At 48.7% G+C, this 23,531-nt stretch overlaps 1 protein-coding gene across 1 annotated transcript in view; it reads left to right on the top strand.

Annotated features, from left to right (window-relative positions):
* The window catches only part of AMFR (autocrine motility factor receptor), a 45,678-nt gene extending 25,975 nt beyond the window's left edge, over positions 1–19,703 (top strand). The window contains exons 2-14 of the mRNA XM_073582084.1: positions 13,174–13,266; positions 13,422–13,586; positions 13,672–13,824; positions 14,698–14,738; positions 15,091–15,223; positions 15,347–15,480; positions 16,550–16,660; positions 16,811–17,001; positions 17,213–17,316; positions 17,414–17,548; positions 17,641–17,712; positions 17,808–17,992; positions 18,636–19,703. Of these exons, the coding sequence (XP_073438185.1) occupies positions 13,174–13,266; positions 13,422–13,586; positions 13,672–13,824; positions 14,698–14,738; positions 15,091–15,223; positions 15,347–15,480; positions 16,550–16,660; positions 16,811–17,001; positions 17,213–17,316; positions 17,414–17,548; positions 17,641–17,712; positions 17,808–17,992; positions 18,636–18,774 (1,656 nt within the window). The 3' untranslated portion in view covers positions 18,775–19,703. The remainder of the gene's footprint in view (positions 1–13,173; positions 13,267–13,421; positions 13,587–13,671; positions 13,825–14,697; positions 14,739–15,090; positions 15,224–15,346; positions 15,481–16,549; positions 16,661–16,810; positions 17,002–17,212; positions 17,317–17,413; positions 17,549–17,640; positions 17,713–17,807; positions 17,993–18,635) is intronic.
* Positions 19,704–23,531: the final 3,828 nt, after the last annotated feature.

Below are 23,531 nucleotides of genomic sequence, written 5' to 3' on the forward strand. Positions count from 1 at the left end.
TGTACTGTGTGTGTGTGACCGGTGTCTATACACCGTGTGTACTGTGTGTGTGTGACCGGTGTCTATATACCGTGTGTACTGTGTGTGTGTGACCGGTGTCTATATACCGTGTGTACTGTGTGTGACCGGTGTCTATATACCGTGTGTACTGTGTGTGTGTGACCGGTGTCTATATACCGTGTGTACTGTGTGTGTGTGTGTGTGTGTGTGTGTGTGTGTGACCGGTGTCTATATACCGTGTGTATGCCTGTATAGACTAATAATGTTAAAATAATACCTGATTGTATATTTGGTCTGGCTACAGAATATACCAAACATATAACACCTGTGTATATACATGTATGACCTCCTGTGCCCACGCTATAATGTACCTGTGTGGCAACCTGTGCTCCAATGTGCTTTACCCATGTGACCAGCTTGTGCCCGCAATATACTGTTCCTGCCTGCCCGCAATATGCTGTACCTGTGTGTCCACAATATATTTTACTTGTATGATCGCCTGTGCCATGGATATGCTATACGTGTTACTGTGATGTGCTGTACCTGTGACTGATCTGTGCCTGAGAAATACTGTACTCATGTGACGTGACCTTAATACAATGTAATTTGTTACTGACTTGTGACCACAATATACTGTACCTGTGTCACTGCCTGTGTACCCCGTATACTGTACCTGTGATTGCCTGTGTATCCCGTATACTGTACCTGTGCGACCGTCCTGTGTACCCCGTATACTGTACCTGTGTGACCGTCCTGTGTACCCTGTATACTGTACCTTTGTGACTGCCTGTGTACCCTGTATACTGTACCTGCGTGACCGTCTTGTGTACCCCGTATACTGTACCTGTGTGACCGTCCTGTGTACGCCGTATACTGTACGTGTGTGACCGTCCTGTGTACCCCGTATACTGTACCTGCGTGACCGTCCTGGGTACCCCGTATACTGTTCCTGTGTGACCGTCCTGTGTGCCCCGTATACTGTACCTGTGTGACCGTCCTGTGTGCCCCGTATACTGTACCTGTGTGACCGTCCTGGGTGCCCCGTATACTGTACCTGTGTGACTGGTGTCTATATACTGTGTGTGTGACCGGTGTCTATATACCGTGTGTACTGTGTGTGTGACCGGTGTCTGTATACCGTGTGAACTGTGTGTGACCGGTGTCTATATACCGTGTGTACTGTGTGTGTGACCGGTGTCTATATACAGTGTACTGTGTGTTTGACCGCTGTCTATATACTGTGTGTACTGTGTGTTTGACCGCTGTCTATATACCGCGTACTGTGTGTGACCGTTGTCTATATACTGTGTGTGTGACCGGTGTCTGTATACTGTGTGTACTGTGTGTGTGACCGGTGTCTATATACCGTGTGTACTGTGTGTGTGACCGGTGTCTATATACCGTGTGTACTGTGTGTGTGACCGGTGTCTATATACCGTGTGTACTGTGTGTGTGACCGGTGTCTGTATACCGCGTGTACTGTGTGTGTGACTGGTGTCTGTATACCGTGTGTACTGTGTGTGTGTGACCGGTGTCTGTATATCGTGTGTACTGTGTGTGTGACCGGTGTCTATATACTGTGTGTGTGACTGGTGTCTATATATCGTGTACTGTGTGTGTGACCGGTGTCTATATACCGTGTACTGTGTGTGTGACCGGTGTCTATATACCATGTGTACTGTGTGTGTGACCGGTGTCTATATACCGTGTGTCGCCGGTGTCTATATACCGTGTACTGTGTGTGTGATCGGTGTCTATATACCGTGTACTGTGTGTGTGTGACCGGTGTCTATATACCGTGTGTACTGTGAGAGTGACCGGTGTCTATATACCGTGTACTGTGTGTGTGATCGGTGTCTATATACCGTGTACTGTGTGTGTGATCGGTGTCTATATACCGTGTGTACTGTGTGTGTGTGACCTGTGTCTATATACCGTGTGTACTGTGTGTGTGTGACCTGTGTCTATAGACCGTGTGTACTGTGTGTGTGTGTGACCGGTGTCTATATACCGTGTACTGTGTGTGTGATCGGTGTCTATATACCGTGTGTACTGTGTGTGTGTGACCTGTGTCTATATACCGTGTGTACTGTGTGTGTGTGTGACCGGTGTCTATAGACCGTGTGTACTGTGTGTGTGTGTGACCGGTGTCTATATACCGTGTACTGTGTGTGTGATCGGTGTCTATATACCGTGTGTACTGTGTGTGTGTGACCTGTGTCTGTATACCGTGTGTACTGTGTGTGTGTGTGTGACCGGTGTCTATATACCGTGTGTACTGTGTGTGTGTGACTGGTGTCTGTATACCGTGTGTACTGTGTGTGTGACCGGTGTCTGTATACCGTGTGTACTATGTGTGTGACTGGTGTCTATATACTGTGTGTGTGACCGGTGTCTATATATCGTGTGCTGTGTGTGACCGGTGTCTATATACCGTGTACTGTGTGTGTGACCAGTGTCTATATACCATGTGTACTGTGTGTGTGACCCGTGTCTATATACCGTGTGTACTGTGTGTGTGGCCGGTGTCTATATACCTTGTACTGTGTGTGTGTGTGACCGGTGTCTATATACCGTGTGTACTGTGTGTGTGATTGGTGTCTATATACCGTGTATACTGTGTTTGTGACCGGTGTCTATATACCGTGTACTGTGTGTGACCGGTGTCTATATACCGTGTGTACTGTGTGTGTGTGACCGGTGTCTATATACCGTGTGTACTGTGTGTGTGTGACCGGTGTCTATATACTGTGTGTGTGTGTGACCAGTGTCTATATACTGTGTGTACTGTGTGTGACCGGTGTCTATATACTGTGTATGCCTGTATAGACTAATAATGTTAAAATAAAACCTGATTGTATATTTGGTCTGGTTACAGAATATACCAAACATATAACACCTGTGTATATACATGTATGACCTCCTGTGCCCACACTATAATGTACCTGTGTGGCAACCTGTGCTCCAATATGCTTTACACATGTGACCAGCTTGTGCCCGCAATATACTGTTCCTGCCTGCCCGCAATATGCTGTACCTGTGTGTCCACAATATATTTTGCTTGTCATCGCCTGTGCCATGGATATGCTATATGTGTTAGGCCTCTTTCACACATCAGGTTTTCGCCGTCAGGCGCGATCCGTCGCTTTTGACAGAAACCGGATCCGGCGAAATGCAATGCCGGATCCGGTTTCCCCCCCATTGACTTGCATTTGCGCCGGATCGCGCCGGATGGCCATGCGTTTCATCCGGTTTTCGCCGGATCCGGCAATGTGTCGCAATGTGTCGCGATCCGGCGTCTGGAAAAAACGTCTACTGTAACGTTTTTTGTCTCCGGCGAAAAAGCCGGACACGCCGGATCCGGCGCGTCCGGCTTTTTCACACAATGAAAGCCTATGAGCCGGTGGCCGGATCCGGTTTTTTTGGTCTGAGCATGCTCAGTAGCTCTGCCCACAGGAGATATATAAAAGCAAGACAATGGGACCCTCAGCCACACCCAACATGCCACCCAAGACAGCAACCAGGCGCAGGAGAAGGCAGCAGACATCTGCAGCAGTAGCACCATCAGCAACACCCCAAATGGAGCAGCATGCTGAACGGGAGGGGAGTCCAGAAGCAGATGAGAGACGGTAATTATCAAATCCCCCATTCCTCCAAACTAGGGCCATGGAATATCAAGATATTCATTGGCCCTTTGTTTCTCTTTATTCAACAGCCGCCAAAGAGATGCAGCAGCAGCACCATCAGCACCACCCCAAATGGAGCAGCATGCTGAACGGGAGGGGAGTCCAGAAGCAGATGAGAGACGGTAATTATCAAATCCCCCATTCCTCCAAACTAGGGCCATGGAATATCAAGATATTCATTGGCCCTTTGTTTCTCTTTATTCAACAGCCGCCAAAGAGATGCAGCAGCAGCAGCAGCAGCAGCAGCAGAAATGGCATCACTGGCAGCAGCAATACCCACAGCCATGGAGTCTGGCCATCAACAGGACAGCACATCTTCTTCTGGGAGCCCTCCCTCGCATCGTCAGCGTTTGACGGTAAGTTTTTATTTCCAAAATCCATCATCTCTGTAATATATGTCTATTCATTGCCTTTTATTTCAAAACAGGAATCACAAGATGAAGAGGAGCTCCCAGAAGAAGAAGGAAGGGGTGGACAGACGCTTGGAGTGGGCTCACAATTCGTAAGTTTTTTGCATCAAACGCAGAAACACAACATCACACTACACACAACACATAGAAAACAATGTTCTGCAGACCACACACAGCAAACAAATGCCTACATCCAAACTCATAACATTTTTTGTTTTCTTCTCTAGTCTTCCCAATCTGGTGCTCGGCCAAGAGGTCCTCGCAGTGCCTCCCAGGGTCGTCGGCGACAGCAACGCGGCGGTCACCAGCGTGTAAGTATAAATATTTTTGCTTTGTTTTTTGGCACTTTTTATTTCATTTCTTTTGTGGAGGCTAATTATGTTATTTTTGTCTTTTTCTTTAACAGCCTTCACAGCGTGCTCCCGACTCTGACGGTGAGGATGGAGGGATTGATGTGGACCGCCTCATCGATCTCGTCAGAGAAAGGGAGCCGCTCTGGAATATGGCTGACCGCCGCCACGCTGACCTGATCATTACCCGACGACTCTGGGAGGAAATCTGTTCTCTCCTTGTGGGCCGCTGGGAGGACCTCGAAGCTCGGGACCAGATTAAAGAGCGTAAGTATATACAGTAACGGTTGCTTGATGTAAACCAGTGTTTCCCGAACTCCAGTCCTCGTGGTCCCCACGGATCATGTGTTCAGGATTTCTATTTACTATTGAAATCCTGAAAACATGACCCCTGGGGACCATGAGGACTGGAGTTTGTGAAACACTGATGTTGTATACTAACCACTCCTTTCTCGTTTCAGGGAACAGAATTGTGAATCGGTGGCGGTCTGTGAGGGATCGTTTCAAGAAGGAGTTCAATAAAGAGATGCGGGCCCCGAGTGGATCTGAAGGACGCAGGAGCAAGTACAAGTACGCACAAGCCCTGTCGTTCCTCCGGGAAACAATGCTCACCAGAAGGTAAATATTACACACCACATGTGAAAAAGATGTAACTTTTTTTTTTCAGCCAGGGCCATACCATGTCAGTATTTTAATTGTTTTTTTTTCTCTTTATTCCACAGCACGGTGAGCAGCACTCGGGAGCCTGCACGATTGGACCCTTCTGAGGCGATCCCTGAAGAGACCGGCACCGAGGGACACTTCGACCGCCCCGGTACATCTGCACCTTCCCTGCCTTCCCACACATTCGACCCATCTGTCCCATCCACCAGCACAGGAGCATCGTGGCCGCCTACATTACATGAAGCTGCTGGTGAGGAGATCGCTTTCCCTTTACCCCACCCTTCTGCCCCTGCCGCCTCTAGTACACCTGCGGGTACTGGGCGGCAGCGGCAGAGGGGTCAGGAAAAGAGTTATGCGCAAGAGTTATTGCATCTGAATGCATCTTTCCAGAACTGTCTCAAAGTCTTGTCAGAGCAAATCTCCGCAGGCTTTCAGCAGATCAACTCCAGCATTCTGGAGGTGAAGACACTTCTGCAAACCATGCATTCAGAAGCAAGATCTTCGCCAAACCACACCTTTTTCAGGTCTGTTGTGGAGCGCATGGAAACGCTCTCTCCTGCCCAGCAGATGCATGTAATGCATTCGTGCCACGGTGCTCTACAGCAGGTTACCTCCCAACCTCCACCTCCCACCACTGTAGTTCCTCCACCTGCACCCCCTCCAGCCACTTTCCATCCTCCCCCTCCTATTACATCTGCACCCCCTCCAGCCACTTTTCAACCTGCCCAGTACCAGCAACCTCCCCAGTACCAGCAACCTCCCCAGTACCAGTCATCTCCCCACTTCCAGCAACCTGCCCCGTACCAAACTCCTTCCCCGTACCAAACTCCTTCCCCGTACCAAACTCCTTCCCCATACAACTTTCCATCAACATCATCTGCTCCTACAGTCCCTGCCCAACCCTCCACTCCACCACCCACCACCTCTTCTGCTTCCCACATGTCCACCCATTCTGTAGTTTTTTCCACACCTTCACCTCTAACTGTTCCTTCCCCACCACGATCCCAGTCCTCTCTCCACACACCCAGTGTCGAAGTGTCCCGCAGCCCCTCCAGCAGTATTTCCACCCCACAATACACAGAATTGTAATGTGTGTTTTTTAATAAAAATGCCCATTGGGTTTAAAACCTTTATTAAAAAAGTTATTTGCACTTTAAAAAATTAAAAAAAAAAAAAAAAAAAAAATTTAAATAAAAGTTAAATTATCGTTTCACAATGGTTGTCTGTCTTTTCTTTCTGCGGCGAACTATGTTTAAAAAAAAGGTTAAATACAGGGTATTTCAAAGGTAAAAAGGTATTCAAAACCAGGTATATAACTGTGGGTAAATTTTAGCTTTTTGCCACAGTTGTGTTCCTGGTTGTGTTTGAAGCAAAGTATTTCACCTAAAAAGTTGTGTTTATTGTTGGTGATTTCCTAACAATGTACACAACTTTTGTTAAAAGGTGAAATACTTTGCATAAAACACAACAAGGTACACACCTGTGGCCTAAAGCTAAAAATAGTAAGACCATGACAAGATAGCCAACTTTGGTTGGCAAAGGTATATACTGTTGGTCCAGAAGGTACACAAGTTTGGTTAGGGCACAAATCTTTCACACTCTGTCATCCTGCCAGTGTACTCTGCCTTGAGGGGCCACAAGGGTCAATATTAAAAACCGGATCCGGCGTAATCCGTCGAAAAAACGGATAGAAAAACGGATGAACCGGATGAGACGGATCCGGTTTTGTCTGTCAAGAACAAGACGGATCCGGCAGAAAACCGGATCCGGCACATCAGGTTTTACAAAACATTTGCCGGATCCGGCATTCCGGCACGACGCCGGATCGCGCCTGACGCCGAAAACCTGATGTGTGAAAGTAGCCTTACTGTGATGTGCTGTACCTGTGCCTGAGAAATACTGTACTCATGTGACGTGATCTTAATACAATGTAATTTGTTACTGACTTGTGACCACAATATACTGTACCTGTGTGACTGCCTGTGTACCCTGTATACTGTACCTGTGTGACTGTCCTGGGTACCCCGTATACTGTACCTGTGTGACTGTCCTGGGTACCCCATATAATGTACCTGTGTGACCGTCCTGGGTACCCTGTATACTGTACTGTGACCGTCCTGGGTACCCCGTATACTGTACCTGCGTGACCGTCCTGGGTGCCCCGTATACTGTACCTGCGTGACCGTCCTGGGTACCCCGTATACTGTACCTGCGTGACCGTCCTGGGTACCCCGTATACTGTACCTGCGTGACCGTCCTGGGTACCCTGTATACTGTACCTGCGTGACCGTCCTGGGTACCCCGTATACTGTATGTGCGTGACCGTCCTGGGTACCCCGTATACTGTACCTGTGTGACCGTTCGGGTACCGAGTATACTGTACGTGTGACCGTCCTGGGTACCCCGTATACTGTACCTGCGTGACCGTCCTGGGTACCCCGTATACTGTACCTGCGTGACCGTCCTGGGTACCCCGTATACTGTACCTGCGTGACCGTCCTGGGTACCCCGTATACTGTACCTGCGTGACCGTCCTGGGTACCCCGTATACTGTACCTGCGTGACCGTCCTGGGTACCCCGTATACTGTACCTGCGTGACCGTCCTGGGTACCCCGTATACTGTACGTGCGTGACCGTCCTGGGTACCCCGTATACTGTACGTGCGTGACCGTCCTGGGTACCCCGTATACTGTACCTGTGACCGTCCGGGTACCCCGTATACTGTACCTGCGTGACCGTCCTGGGTACCCCGTATACTGTACCTGCGTGACCGTCCTGGGTACCCCGTATACTGTACCTGCGTGACCGTCCTGGGTACCCCGTATACTGTACCTGCGTGACCATCCTGGGTACCCCGTATACTGTACCTGCGTGACCGTCCTGGGTACCCCGTATGCTGTACCTGCGTGACCGTCCTGGGTACCCCGTATACTGTACCTGTGGCCGTCCTGGGTACCACGTATACTGTACCTGCGTGACCTTCCTGGGTACCCCGTATACTGTACCTGTGTGACCATCCTGGGTACCCCGTATACTGTATGTGTGTGACCGTCCTGGGTTACCCCATATACTGTACCTGTGTGACCGTCCTGGGTACCCCGTATACTGTATGTGCGTGACCGTCCTGGGTACCCCGTATACTGGATGTGCGTGACCGTCCTGTTTACCCCGTATACTGTATGTGCGTGACCGTCCTTGGTACCCCGTATACTGTACCTGTGTGACCGTCCTGGGTGCCCCGTATACTGTACCTGTGTGACCGTCCTGGGTACCCCGTATACTGGATGTGCGTGACCGTCCTGTTTACCCCGTATACTGTATGTGCGTGACCGTCCTGGGTACCCCGTATACTGTACCTGTGTGACCGTCCTGGATACACCGTAGACTGTACCTGTGACCGTCCTGGGTACCCCGTATACTGTACCTGTGTGACCGTCCTGGGTACCCCGTATACTGTACCTGTGTGACCGTCCTGGGTACCCCGTATACTGTACGTGCGTGACCGTCCTGGGTACCCCGTATACTGTACCTGTGTGACCGTCGTGGGTACCCCGTATACTGTATGTGTGTGACCGTCCTGGGTACCCCGTATACTGTATGTGTTTGACCGTCCTGGGTACCCCGTATAATTACTGTATGTGTGTGACCGTCCTGGGTACCCCGTATACTGTACCTGCGTGACCGTCCTGGGTACCCCGTATACTGTACCTGTGTGACCATCCTGGGCACTCCGTATACTGTACCTGTGTGACCGTCCTGGGTACCCCGTATACTGTATGTGTGTGACCGTCCTGGGTACCCCGTATACTGTATGTGTGTGACCGTCCTGGGTACCCCGTATACTGTATGTGTGTGACCGTCATGGGTACCCCGTATACTGTATGTGTGTGACCGTCCTGGGTACCCCGTATACTGTACCTGCGTGACCGTCCTGGGTACCCCGTATACTGTACCTGTGTGACCGTCCTGGGTACCCCGTATACTGTACCTGTGTGACCGTCCTGGGTACCCCGTATACTCTACCTGTGTGACCGTCCTGGGTACCCCGTATACTCTACCTGTGTGACCGTCCTGGGTACCCCGTATACTGTACATGCGTGACCGTCCTGGGTACCCCGTATACTGTACCTGTGTGACCGTCCTGGGTACCCCGTATACTGTATGTGTGACCGTCCTGGGTACCCTGTATACTGTATGTGTGTGACCGTCCTGGGTACCCTGTATACTGTATGTGTGTGACCGTCCTGGGTACCCCGTATACTGTATGTGTGTGACCGTCCACTGTACCCCGTATACTGTACCTGCGTGACCGTCCTGGGTACCCCGTATACTGTACCTGCGTGACCGTCCTGGGTACCCCGTATACTGTACCTGCGTGACCGTCCTGGGTACCCCGTATACTGTACCTGTGTGACCGTCCTGGGTGCCCCGTATACTGTGTGTGTGACCGTCCTGGGTACCCCGTATACTGTACCTGTGTGACCGTCCTGGGTACCCCGTATACTGTACCTGTGTGACCGTCCTGGGTACCCCGTATACTGTACCTGTGACCGTCCTGGGTACCTCGTATACTGTACGTGCGTGACCGTCCTGGGTACCCCTTATACTGTACGTGCGTGACCGTCCTGGGTACCCCTTATACTGTACGTGCGTGACCGTCCTGGGTACCCGTATACTGTACCTGTGTGACCTTCCTGGGTTACGCGTATACTGTACCTGTGTGACCGTCCTGGGTGCCCCGTATACTGTATGTGTGTGACCGTCCTGGGTGCCCCGTATACTGTATGTGTGTGACCGTCCTGGGTACCCCGTATACTGTACCTGTGTGACCGTCCTGGGTACCCCGTATACTGTACCTGTGACCGTCCTGGGTACCCCGTATACTGTACCTGTGTGACCGTCCTGGGTACCCCGTATACTGTACCTGTGTGACCGTCCTGGGTACCCCGTATACTGTACCTGTGTGACCGTCCTGGGTACCCCGTATACTGTACATGCGTGACCGTCCTGGGTACCCCTTATACTGTACGTGCGTGACCGTCCTGGGTACCCCTTATACTGTACGTGCGTGACCGTCCTGGGTACCCCGTATACTGTACCTGTGACCGTCCTGGGTACCTCGTATACTGTACCTGTGTGACCGTCCTGCGTACCCCGTATACTGTACGTGCGTGACCGTCCTGGGTACCCCTTATACTGTACGTGCGTGACCGTCCTGGGTACCCCTTATACTGTACGTGCGTGACCGTCCTGGGTACCCGTATACTGTACCCGTGTGACCGTCCTGGGTGCCCCTTATACTGTGCCTGTATGACATCTCTTCGTTAATGTATGACTGACCTCTCTTTCGGCCATGTCCGCCCTTTTCAGGTGACCGCAGTCGGACACTGCCGGAAATGAGGCCAGACAGAGCACAAGTGACTTTGTTTGCTTCATGACAGTCACCGGCCTCACACCTTGAGGAAATTTCACAGTCTGCCATCCGTCTGCTGATGTTCCCTGCGGATCTCACCCGTGGTAAAGCTTGTGGTGAAATTCACAACGGAACAGGAGCAGTAACCATGTAACCTGCAGATCGTATTATGAGTATGAAGCCTTATCGTCCGCTGTGAGTGTCGGGAGGCGATCAATGTTCTTCAGCGCACTCTCTTCGCTGATGCGGCATTACTCTCTGGATTTACCTTTTACCTGTTGATTTTGTAGCTGAAATTTCTAAGATTGCAAAATCTGTTCTGTTCCTCTTTTTTTTTTTTTTTTATCGGATGAATAGGACGTTTGCAGAAACCAAAATCTGCAACTTGTGCCGCCCGAGACCCTTTAGGGTTTGTCCATGTGGAACCCATGCAGATTTATTGTAAAAAGATGTTCAGTATCCGCCTCATGGCGGAGATTGGATATTGTGTAGCGATGCCCCCAGTATACAATCACCTTGGATTTCACCCTGTAGGAGACACATAGCGTGGAGTCGGGCCAGGTATATACCTGCAGTAAAGGACCGCAGAGACCCTCAGAATTAGATGTTTGCAATAACCTCCTTATTAGTGCAGATCCCACAAGGAATCTGCTTGATAGAAGACACCCGTCAGCGTTCTTGCTTTCCTTCGGCTGTCTTGAAATGAGAATATCTCTACAAATGTATTTGTGTCTCTTCACTGCGGTCGGTGTGATCGGCGCACGTTGTGGGTCAGAGACGGGCACCTGAGGTGTCCCCGAGCCCCAGGGGATTAGCACACTGCCCGCCCCGGTGTTGGTCACTCCACTTTTTAGATTAGTCCTGCGCTGGGATTGGAGGGTCAGAGATCCGGCAAGAATGTGTTGAAAGTCGGAGCACATGATCTCTGGGGAAGAGTGGAGCAAAGAGCAGGCGAGTTTCTCCCATTTCTCTTGTGAAGTTTTCTGACACCACCGTGACTCAACAGTTTTCTCCCTCAAACTAAAAGCACCTGTGAAGAAGAAATAGCCATAATATCTCCCGACACCTCCATATACATGCATGCTCAGTGCAGCCGAGTGTTCATGTGCTTCCATTGGAATAAAGTGCCCCCACAACAAACTCAGCTTTACACCCCCCTCCCCGGGTCCTGCCCTGAATCTCCGCTGTCACATCATCAGCGCTGCAGCTCATCCCTGAGCTCACTGATTGGCTGCAGTGCTGTTGACCACCACAGGGGAGAGCGAATATTTAATGGTGCCCAGTGAATTGAGCTTCCATATAATGCTCTAATAGGCCGTGTCACCGGAGAGTCCGGTTTTGGCTAATTAATGATGGACATCCCTCTATTTAACAGGTCCTCTGGAATGTCTCCTTTGGGTAGGCCATTGATTTATGGGTGTCCCACCTTTTGGGATCCCACCATCTAGCACAATAAAGGGACGGTTGCGCGTTTCATTACATACCCCCACCTACCGTACATGTGACCTATGAGCCTCAGACTTTTTGTTGCACCCATTTTGGGGAGTACTACCATGATGTCCAAGAGACATTCCAGAGATCCCCATTACCAATAAGCATCTAATAGGGTATTTTGTAAGTCCTCTAATGCCCTATGCTGAATGTTCCCTTTTACAGAGAAAGGGGCTACGGATATTCTGGACATATCAGCCTTGTACATAGTAATCTGTGATCTGATCTAGTAACTGGTGTCAGGAAAAAGCAGACAGCAGAGCGGCCATAGCTGACTATTTTAGGATGCTCTGCCTTAAAAATAGCCCCCGAGTTCCCAGCACGTAAGACGTGACCTGTACTACTGGCCACAGAAGTCAGAGAGGGACTAGCTCCGAGGTTTTCCAATGTTGCTCATAAAATGAGGGATTAAGAATAAGGTTCCTGTTGTATTGAAGTCAAAGGAAGTTTTTGGGTTGCTCGATACTTATAGTAAATCCTCTGCTGGACAAGGCGTGAGATTTGCAATCTAGCAGGTTTGGATTGTTTTTCACCAGGCACACACTCTAGTTTTCAGTTGTCTCTGAGCTGGTGGGTATAGACAAGGTGCCATAATGTCTCCCATAAACGGCACACACAGACTTTCCTGTCGCTATGTAGCACATGATCAAATGCAGCAGCATGGAGGACATTATAGAGCAGTACCGAGCAGTATGACTGTGAATCCAGCCCCAGAGTGCGGAAACACACACGATATATGCATATGACATATGCATGCTACATAACCCTCCTGATAAAGCGTTTTAAAAATAACAAAACTATGTAAAAATGACTTGCTGCGCACATGTTCAGTCTTGAGCAACACAAGTGTCTTCTGCTTGAAAAGTGTGCATGTACCCTTACTATAAATCGGCAGCACGGTCTGTGTGGGTGTTTTGCTCTCTCATTTTGTGCCTCCTTCCTTCTTCCACTCCCCTCTTCATAAGGCAGCTGTAATCAGTTGAGAAGAGAAGTGGCTCATAAGTGGAGAAAGAAGTAGATTTCTCAGATAAGATTTATTACAAAGTTTCTTATCTTCACTTGTACATGTTTTATTTTTTGCTAAATTTGTTGAAATGACTGTAAAAGTGCCGATCTCCATGGTACCTGTAGCCATCATGTTTCTCCACTCCCCATGTAGGTGCTGGTGAACACCGTCTGCTGCTTGCTGATGCTTGTTGCTAAATTGATACAACATGTGGTGTTCGGTCCATTACGCGTCAGCGAGAGACAGGTGAGTACAGGGGCGTCTTATTGTAATTGTGGAGAAATAACTAGCAACGTGGCTACTTCATTAAAGTTCATAACCTGTTGGGCAGGAATGGCGGAGCTGGGGGACCCTCGCTGGTGGATTCTTCCATGCCTCACTTCCTTTTTCTGTCTTTGCAGCATCTGAAGGACAAGTTTTGGAATTTCATCTTCTACAAGTTCATCTTCATCTTCGGGGTGTTGAACGTGCAGACGGTGGAGGAGGTGGTCCTGTGGTTCCTCTGGTTTGCAGGCTTGGTCTTCCTCCATCTCATGGTGCAGCTCTGCAGAGACAGATTCGAATATGTATGTACCCGGCTCACGAGATTCGGGTTGCGGCACAATCACTTGTTTCTGAATGAACCTTTTTGTTTTCTTACCCCTCTTGCAGCTGTCATTCTCACCGACCACCCCTATGAGCTGCCACGTCCGCGTGCTGGTTCTTCTCTCCGCCATGCTCGGGGTCTGCTGCTGCTTGGCGGTGCTATGTGTGTTTGCCGGATATGCCCACGGGATGCACACGCTGGCGTTCATGGCTGCAGAGGTAAGTGTAGCACTTGGCTCGATGTCTATAAATCTATATTATTGATTCAGTTTACTATTTTCGATCCTTAGTCAAAGAGCACCCATTTTGTATGAATGGACTGGCAACAGCTGGACTGATGTAGATTGCCGTAGAATATGCCATAAATGTCTAATCGGTGGCCTCTCTCCTTCTCTAGTCATCATTGAGAACCCCAGCCATCAGACATTTATCAATTTTCCCATTCATAGATGTCAATCATGGGAAATCTCTGCAGGGAAAAGTTTTCCCAGTGCTTGATCCACAGTATTATCAATCCCATCCATTCTCTGCCAGTGAGGTCCAGTGCCGGCCTGTATGGACCATGTGCACACACGCATTGCAGGGCTACGTTGATGAATGATCACATTTTTGTTGTGTGTAGTTGCATTATAAAGCAGTTGGCTGCTAATTTATCGTCCGTGCCAATACATTGTTCAGTGGTTTTCACCTACATTAGTCATTTTATTGTGTCACTTCATTCAGCAGCTCCATGTGATCCTGCGCACCCATTATAGGCTGACGGTGTCTTACCATTTTGTGTTTAAGGCCGGGATCACACCAACATGTGTGATGCGAGAAACTTGCACGAGTCTCTCGCATCAACACCCGGCGCTGCCGCCGGCACTCAGGACCGGAGCTGCGGCTGCATAGAAATACATGCAGCCGCAGCTCCGGTCCTGAGTGCCGGCGGCAGCTCCGGGTGTTGATGCAAGAGACTCGTGCAAGTTTCTCGCATCACACACGGTAGTGTGATCCCAGCCTAATTCAGTGTACAGTAGGCATCTCCGCCAGGGTGAACCTTAGAGGACACGTCCTTCGATTCTCTAACACCGACCTGTTTTCTTCTTGTAGTGTTTGCTGGTGACCACAAGAACAGCCCACGTTGTGTTACGGTAAGTAGGGGGAGTACCTGCTATATAATACATATCTGACAAGTGCAGAATCCGATCGATGGGAGTATGCTTATTACTTTGCTTATTCCCATCGGCGCCATCCTCCTGCATACCGTCACCTCTGCATTGTCAATCAAGAAGCGGAGGGCGGCGCTGTCAAAGACAAGTGCAACTTAATGCCTGTTAGACAATCCCTGCATGTCTTGGGGCTGTCGAACAGCCGCTGGGACTCGGACATATTACCCGAGTACGCTGAAGACACTCGGATAACACCCGAGCATGCTGAGATAACACCTTATCCGAGGGCGCTCTCTCATCACTATTAAATAACGTCATACGTTTTTCCTTGCAGCTACGTGATCCACCTCTGGGACCTTAATCATGAAGGAACATGGGAAGGGAAAGGGACTTATGTGTATTACACAGATTTTGTGATGGAGCTGAGCCATCTTTCTATGGACCTGATGCATCATATTCACATGTTGGTGAGGGCCTAGTTTTCTTCTCACTTTACGACAACTGTTTGTTAAAAATTATAATATATAAAGGAAGATGTGCGCTACTTGAAAGCTTATTGTCTCTTTTTTTTTTTCTTTTTTTTTTCTTAGTTATTTGGCAACATTTGGCTTTCCATGGCAAGCCTGGTCATCTTCATGCAACTGCGTCACCTTTTCCATGAGCTACAGCGTAGACTACGCCGGCACAAAAATTATTTGCGCGTCGTTGGGAACATGGAGGCTCAGTAGGTTTATTTTGCTTTTTTTTTTTTTTTAAGCTCCTTTTCTTAAATTGACTCTTCGTCCACAATATTAAATGTGACTGTAACCTTTACAGCTACATTTTCTTCTGAGCAAAGGTATAATAAAAGCCGTATGTGGGCAAGAAAAGTAACACAACACAATATATTCACCTCTTCTAGTTTTCCCTGGACAGATATTCTCTCCAGTCTAAGTACACTCAACCTCCTGCGAACACTGCAGCTTTTGATTGACTACAGTGGTCACATGAATGAGACATAATCACAGAATGCCCGGGTGTAAAGAGACAGAGCACCAGAGAAATGCTGATATATCAGTGCCAGAGAGAGGGAAATATCCTGTTTGGTTGGTGGGGGGTGTCATTTTTTTACCTTGTTAACACCCATTGATAAATATATGTCAGGGTGTGTGGAGAGGGCCCAGGCACTGAGCCTGCTCCACAAAGGGCAGATGTTGACTGTGTTAAGCAGCCAGCATCAGCATGTAACAGCAGCAATCTGAGCCAGTTGTGATTGTTGCTAACCTTTTACATGCAGTTCTCATTCACCGACAGCCAAATTTAAGCCGCCCTATCTTGCCCGTGCGCCTATGGGCCTCCATTCAGAATTGATTGCAGGTTGCTGATAGGTTGATATGGCCGTCCAAGGACCTACTGAAGACCTTAGACGCTGCCATGTTGTTGCATTTCTGAAGCCCAGTCACGGACTGGGCTCCATATATGACCCTGATTAGTACTCTATATTGCAATACTAAAGTTTTATAGTATATGGTACAAGTGATCAAATGATCGCAGGTTCAAGAGTGTTTTCATTTTTACTTAAGAATCTGCATATTAGCTAATAATAAAGTGCAGAAGTCCCCTAATAAGATATGACAAGTAAACTTAAAATATACATTTCTTTCTTTCTTTTAACTGTGGATCCAACTGTCTTGATATATGTACAGTATATATGTATGTGTGTGTATATATATATATATATATATATATATATATATAGTATTACCCCTGCTCCAGACGGCGCACATTATAAAGTGACCATTTACTCCCGATAGCTTTGCAGTAGCCACGTCCGAAGAGCTAGAGGCCAATAACGACGACTGCGCCATCTGCTGGGATTCGATGCAAGCTGCACGCAAGCTCCCCTGCGGGCACCTGTTTCACAAGTAGGTGTTAATCTCTGCATTAGAGAAGACGCTCTTTGGAGCCAGAGAGATGATTAAGGCGGTTGCTTGATATAAAAATATCCTGGATTATTTCCTGTCGCTTAGTCTACAAGGTTTTATTATTTATTTCAAAGTGTGTGTCCCCCACAGCTCCTGCCTTCGCTCTTGGCTGGAACAGGACACTTCATGTCCGACTTGTAGAATGTCGCTCAATATGGCCGATGGCACCAGACCTCGCGGAGAGCAGCCAAGAGACAACATAGATCAAAATGTCATTCCGATCACCGTGACAGAGGGGCGACCCCGCCTCAATCATCATAATCACTTCTTCCATTTTGATGGTAAGATTATTTTTTATTTACAGGGGTTGGCTCCTCACCAGCGGACCTTTTAATTGGAAAGTTTGGCCGCTTGTAGGAAAAATGGATTCATTCATGGAGGAAAAGCTGCTGCTTGCTTTTTTGGCTTGCCCTTCCTGCTGAAATTGTGGTCACAAGATGTCCTGCTCATGACAGGATGCAACAACCCCTGTAATAATTACTTATCTTATAGGATCAAGGTTTGCAAGTTGGCTACCGAGTTTCTCGGTTGAAGTGATGCACACAACCAACATTTTAGGAATTGCACAAGCAACTAACTCTCAGCTAAATGCCATGGTACGTATCTGTGGGGAGGGCAAAGATCTGGTGCATGCCGAAAATGTAAATGTGAATGATGGGCTATATAAACTGTGTGCTCCTCCTGTCTCCGCAGGCCCGGCAGGTATTAGACATGTTTCCTCAAGTCCCTTATCACCTGGTCTTGCAGGATCTGCAGATCACTCGCTCTGTGGAGGTCACTACGGACAATATTTTAGAGGGACGTATTCAAGTGCCTTTTCCCACTCAGGTCCGTGTATCAATGTGATAACTGTATAGTACACATAAGATGGTAGTGATAAAGGTGTGGACGAAAGTACCCTGTATCTGCTTGTTCTACAGAGGTCTGAGGAAGCCAGGCCTGACGACTCTCCCGATGCTGAGGAGCAGCAGGAAACTAACGGAGATGTGCAGGTAATGGTAAGAATAACTGCGCAGAGGAGATGTACAGCAGGTGCATGCATATTACCCTGTTCACACTATTGCATCTGTTGTCTTTTTTTTTCCAGTCTGAGCGAGTGCCATTGAATTTGACACCAAGTATAGAGGAATATGGAGACTTCATGGAAGCAGAGGCATTGCCCACCGAAGCAGAGGACTTCGAGGCCAGAGGCAGCCGTTTCTCGAAGTCTGCAGAAGAAAGGCAACGAATGCTAAGTCAAAGGAAGGAGGACATGGTGCAGCTGGCCAGAAGGTAGGTGTGTGTGTTCAGATGGTGGTGACACTGTAGATCAGTATATTAGAAGAGTAGACTCTAGGATAGCCACTGAACGGGATTTTTGGGGGAAAGTGGGTAACACTATTTATTCTGCTCGCTAAGACTTGTGTTGCACCCTGTTGGTCCAGTAAACGGTGCCAAGCTATTCTCTCAGTCCAGCTGCTGGATCTGGGGCCCTCTGCTGCGGCCAATTCGAGTTTCCTTTGGCATTATATAGATGTCTATCTCATGGCAGTTACATTTTAAAGAGCTAATCCAGGACATGAAAATTTGACTGCCCATCCTGTAATACTAGAAAAGTAGGGAGCTGTACCTGGAAAAGTGAAAATGAGGTGGCATGGTGGCAACTGGACACCCATTGATATAATATTAATTTTGAAGTCCTGGGTTCCTTGTTTATGTGTTGAGATGCATTTTTTTTTTTATAATGTCTCATAAAGTGAAAGGTCAAGCATCAAATTCTCCATTACACGTAATGATCCATACAGGAGTGTAACGTTTAGCTAACGATGTGTTCACACATTGTTACATGTGTGCCAATCTGACAGTGTAACATTGCGGCCATCACGGCTACACCCATACAAATATACATTGCTTTCTTCTGCCGTTGTCCCACCAGGCGTTATCTGAACAGAACTTCAGACGATGGTTCCTCTACGTCATCAGAAAGCGAGGTTTCGGACTCGGTCGCCCTCCGCCGGCGTATGTTGGCAGCCGCTGCCGAGCGCAGGATTCAGCTACAGCAGCCGCCTCAGTAATGGCCGGTGCACAGGCATCACCCGGCCTCGCTGCCCATGCACCCCATGCACACAGACTTGATCTGACCCAGCACCTTCCTCGAGAGCTGCTCTGGCTCCATGGACAAAATACAGCTTTTGTAATCTCTGGTTTTTCTTCCATGCAAGCCTCGTTTTTAGAACAAGAGGGGCTGATGTTAGGCTCTGATGGAACTATACATTTGTTACCGTCTCCGAGGGGGGCACGTGACAGTATTTTATACAGGGGTACAAACCTCTGGGGACTCTATAGCTTATCATACATGAAATAAAAAATACCCGTCCTCTTCTCATGCATTCTTCCTCAGCAACAGCTAGATGAGAGGACCATGCCGTCTGTACCCGTGGCTGTCCCTCAGCGATGGTATTTGTTTACAATGTTTGCAAATGAAACGTGATTAATAAGCCGCCCTCACATCACATCAGCGGGAGGCGAGGACCTCGCATGTCCGTTATGTCCTCCCAGGGAGTAATGGAGGTGCGATGCTTTATAGTGAAGACCTGATGGATGACGATGTGTCACTCAGTGTTTGTGGCAAGATCTGGTGCAATATACTGTCATATATTGGGTAGGGGCAACTTATGCAAACTGGTGAACGCGGAGGTGTTTATGGCTGCAGGTAAGTAGTTATTGAGGAGTTGGCTTTGTGCATTGTGATTCGGCCCTGGCAAATGCCGTTCTGCACTTGCTGGGTCACTTTCTTCTGCCATGGCTTCTGTTTCTGCTAAAAGTGCGACTCTCTGGTGTCATATGAAAACAATCGCTGACTTATTTTCTATTAACGCCGTTTGTCAGTATTCTGCATTGATCATTACAATCTGTCCAAAACCGCGTATTATCATTGTTTCTCTCTACGTATTTTGCTGTTAAACATGATCTGTCACTTGTCAATAAAAATGAAGTTATTTTACCTGGTGTAAATGCAGCTGTTCTGCTGAATCCAGCAATGTGTTTCTTTTGTTCCTGTGCGCCTCTGTTCATGAGATATGGCCTCTTCTACCCTGTATATAAATCTAATTTAGACCAACTGGGTGTGGACATTGAGAAAAGGACCACGCACACTTGGATAATAAACTAGATCTACATACAGGGAAGAGGGGGACATATCTAAGGAACAGAGAGTGATAGCAAGAAAAGAAAAAAAAACAAGTAACGGATTCATGAAAAAAGTAGCATTTACACTGCAATAAATACATCTTCATGGAAAGTGACAAATCCAGGATGGCATTGGGCTGAGGGTCCTTGGAGACATTGGGCTGAAGGTCCAGGATGGTGACGTTGGGCTGAAGGTCCAGGATGGTGACGTTGGGCCGACGGTCCAGGGTGACGACATTAGGCTGAGCTGTGCACAGTGTTATCCTGGGTGTAGGGCAGTGCACGACCTAGAGATTTAAAGAGTACCAAAGAAACAATACTTTGGTCATGCTCCACCTCTCAGGCCCCTTATTAGGAACGTGCCAGGTGTTAGTCTTGCTCATGCTGGTCTTTCCTGTAATCATGCTGTGCTGGTAACGCTTTATTCCCTCGTGTGAGTTTGATATGGATTATTTTAGTATCTCGAGAAAGTGCAGCATGCTTTGGATCAGTAGGAAAGGAAAGTGGTTAGCTACAGGCCATTTTCCCACAATCGCTCAGTCTTTGTCAAGTGTCTGATTGCGGTAACCTTCACCTATCCATTTGGTGTTGCACATGCACCATGCAGCTAAGCAACCAATCAGCTTGAGGTCAATATGACTGACTTTCAATGGAGCTGCGTTGTGCATGCGCGACACCAAATTCATTTAGGTGGGGGATACCAGATCGGTGGAGCCCCCCAGTGATCAGACTCCTAGCTCGTATCCGTTTGTGACTGCCGTTCTCCATATCCATGTGAGCAGCGCTGAGCCCTCACATACATTACATGGGGGTACATTGCAGACCGAGCCTAGCTGCTAGGAGCATTTTATTTGTTTACTAGATGGTGGCCCGATTCTAACGCATCGGGGATTCTAGAATATGTATGCAGTTTATTTTTGAAGATTTAATAATAATGCAATAATGAACCCCCCAATCCTGATATGTATGGTTCTCTCACCCCCAATCCTGATATGCATGCTACCCCTCAACTCCCTATCCTGGTATGCATGGTCCCCTGACCCCCCAATCCTGGAATGCATGGTCCTCTCACCCCCCAATCCTGGTATGCATGGTCCTCACCTCTCTTTCCTGCTATGCATGGTCCTCTTACTCCCCTTTCGGGGTATGCGTGGTCCCCTCACCCCCCAATCCTGGTATGCATGGTCCTCTCATCCCTCTTTCGGGGTATGCATGGTCCCCTCACCCCCCAGTCTTGGTATGCATGGTCCTCTCACCCCCCCCCCACTCCTGGTGTGCATGGTCCCCTCACCCCCCACTCCTGGTATGCATGGTCCCCTCACCCCCCTTTGCTGGTATGCATGGTCCTCTCACACCCCTTTGCTGTTATGCATGGTCCTCTCACACCCCAATCCTGGTATGTATGCTCATCGTCACCCCCCTTTCCTGGTATGCATGGTCCCCTCACCCCCCCAATCCTGGTAGGCATGATATACTCACCACCCTTTCCTGGTATGCATGGTCTCCACACCCCCCTATCCTGGTATGCATGGTCCCCTCATCCCCCTTTCCTGATATGCATGGTCCCCTCACCCCCCTTTCCTGATATGCATGGTCCCCTCACCCCCCTTTCCTGATATGCATGGTCCCCTCACCCCCCAATCCTGGTATGCATGGTCCTCTTACCCCCCTTTCGGGGTATGCATGTTCCCCTCACCCCCCAGTCCTGGTATGCATGGTCCTCTCACCCCCCAATCCTGGTATGCATGGTCCCCCTCACCCCCCTTTGCTGGTATGCATGGTCCTCTCACACCCCAGTCCTGGTATGTATGCTCACCATCACCCCCCAATCCTGGTATGCATGGTCCCATCACCCCCCTTTCCTGGTATGCATGGTCCCCTCACCCCTCTTTCCTGGTATGCATGGTCCCCTCACCCCCCAATCCTGGTATGCATGGTCCCCTCACCCCCCAATCCTGGTATGCATGGTCCCCTCACCCCCCAATCCTGGTATGCATGGTCCCCTCACCCCCCTTTCCTGGTATGCATGGTCCCCTCACACCCCTTTCCTGGTATGCATGGTCCCCTCACCCCCCTTTCCTGGTATGCATGGTCCCCTCACCCCCCTTTCCTGGTATGCATGGTCCCCTCACCCCCCTTTCCTGGTGTGCATGGTCCCCTCACCCCCCCAATCCTGGTGTGCATGGTCCCCTCACCCCCTAATCCTGGTATGCATGTTCCCCTCACCCTCCTTTCCGTGTAGCCGCGACCAATCAGCGTCGCGGCTTTCTGTCCGCGACCAATCACTGCTGCGGCCCTCTAGCATGTAAAAAAATATTAAAAAATAAAAAAAGTTATTCTCACCTTCCGACGGCCTCCTGTCTTCTTTCCACGCTTCCGGCCTCGTGTTCCCAGTAATGCTTTGCAGCTTAGACCGCTGATGACGTCGGCCGTCTCTCTCGCTCTCGCGAGAGTGACGTCGGTCTTCTTTCTCGCTCTCGCGAGAGTGACGTCATCAGCGGCCTAAGCCGCAAAGCATTACTGGGAACGCGAGGCCGGGCGCATGGAAAGAAGACAGGAGGCCGTCAGAAGGTGAGAATAAACTTTTTTTTAAATTTTAATTCTCTTTTTTACAGATTAAGGCCTGCGCCCAATTGAGTGCTGCGCCCGACTGCACCTGCCACTGATTGGTCGCTGCCGCCAGGTCCCCGCCAGGCAGCAACCAATCAGCGACAGGCGCAGCTGTTTGTAATGGTAAGCTGCGCCTGGCTGCTGATTGGTCGCTGCCGCCAGGCCGCGACCAATCAGCAGCCAGGCGCAGCTTACCATTACAAACAGCTGCGCCTGTCGCTGATTGGTTGCTGCCTGGCGGGGACCTGGCGGCCGCGACCAATCAGCCACCCGCGATTTCGGTTACAGACTGACATGATAAGACAATTATATATAGAGATTATTATTTGATTTGTCTTCAGATGCCTTTGCCGTCACAGGATGCCTTGTGATTTGGCTTACTGCAATTTCTGGATTTTATTCTTATAAAAATAAACTTTTAATCAGTGTTAATTGTTTGCGGTGACATTTATATATTACAGCTCGTTAGTGGAGACATGCTCAGAGTTTTACATAATTAAAGCTTAATGACTGCGTGAAATTGATGCGATTTCTCAAAATGGCCGCTTGCTGTCCGTGAGTAAGAACCTAAACAAACACACATGGGCTGATAACACATATGGATCTATTATTTCTCAAGGATGACAGTTTTATAAACTTTGGAAACTCCATTGTTATTTATTGGCATCGAAATATGGGGGAAAAATTCTATTTAAAGAGACCCTGACACCTTTAAACCGAACACTACAGTAATTATTAAATGGCTTTAAATGCTGAACTAGTAATTCTCTTTTTTTTTATTCACTGACCTGGGCGCTTAGTGATCGAATACAGAACTTCTTGTAAGCCGATCACTGATGACTAGGGTTTAGATGTGATCTGGTTAAATGTTCCTGTATCTGGGAAAGTGTTTATCGTGAAGCTCCAGTGCGAAATTGAAATGAGTCACTAATATTACACTATGGGAATAGTTCCTTGTGTCGTTACCAAAATACCGGTTGTTCCAATTGTCTAATCTGTTCAACCAGAGACATCCCAAAGACGAAGAACATGA

This window comes from Dendrobates tinctorius, unplaced genomic scaffold, assembly GCF_039654945.1.
Source record: "Dendrobates tinctorius isolate UK_male_01 unplaced genomic scaffold, ASM3965494v1 ptg000009l, whole genome shotgun sequence".
In the NCBI taxonomy this organism is placed as follows: domain Eukaryota; kingdom Metazoa; phylum Chordata; class Amphibia; order Anura; family Dendrobatidae; genus Dendrobates; species Dendrobates tinctorius.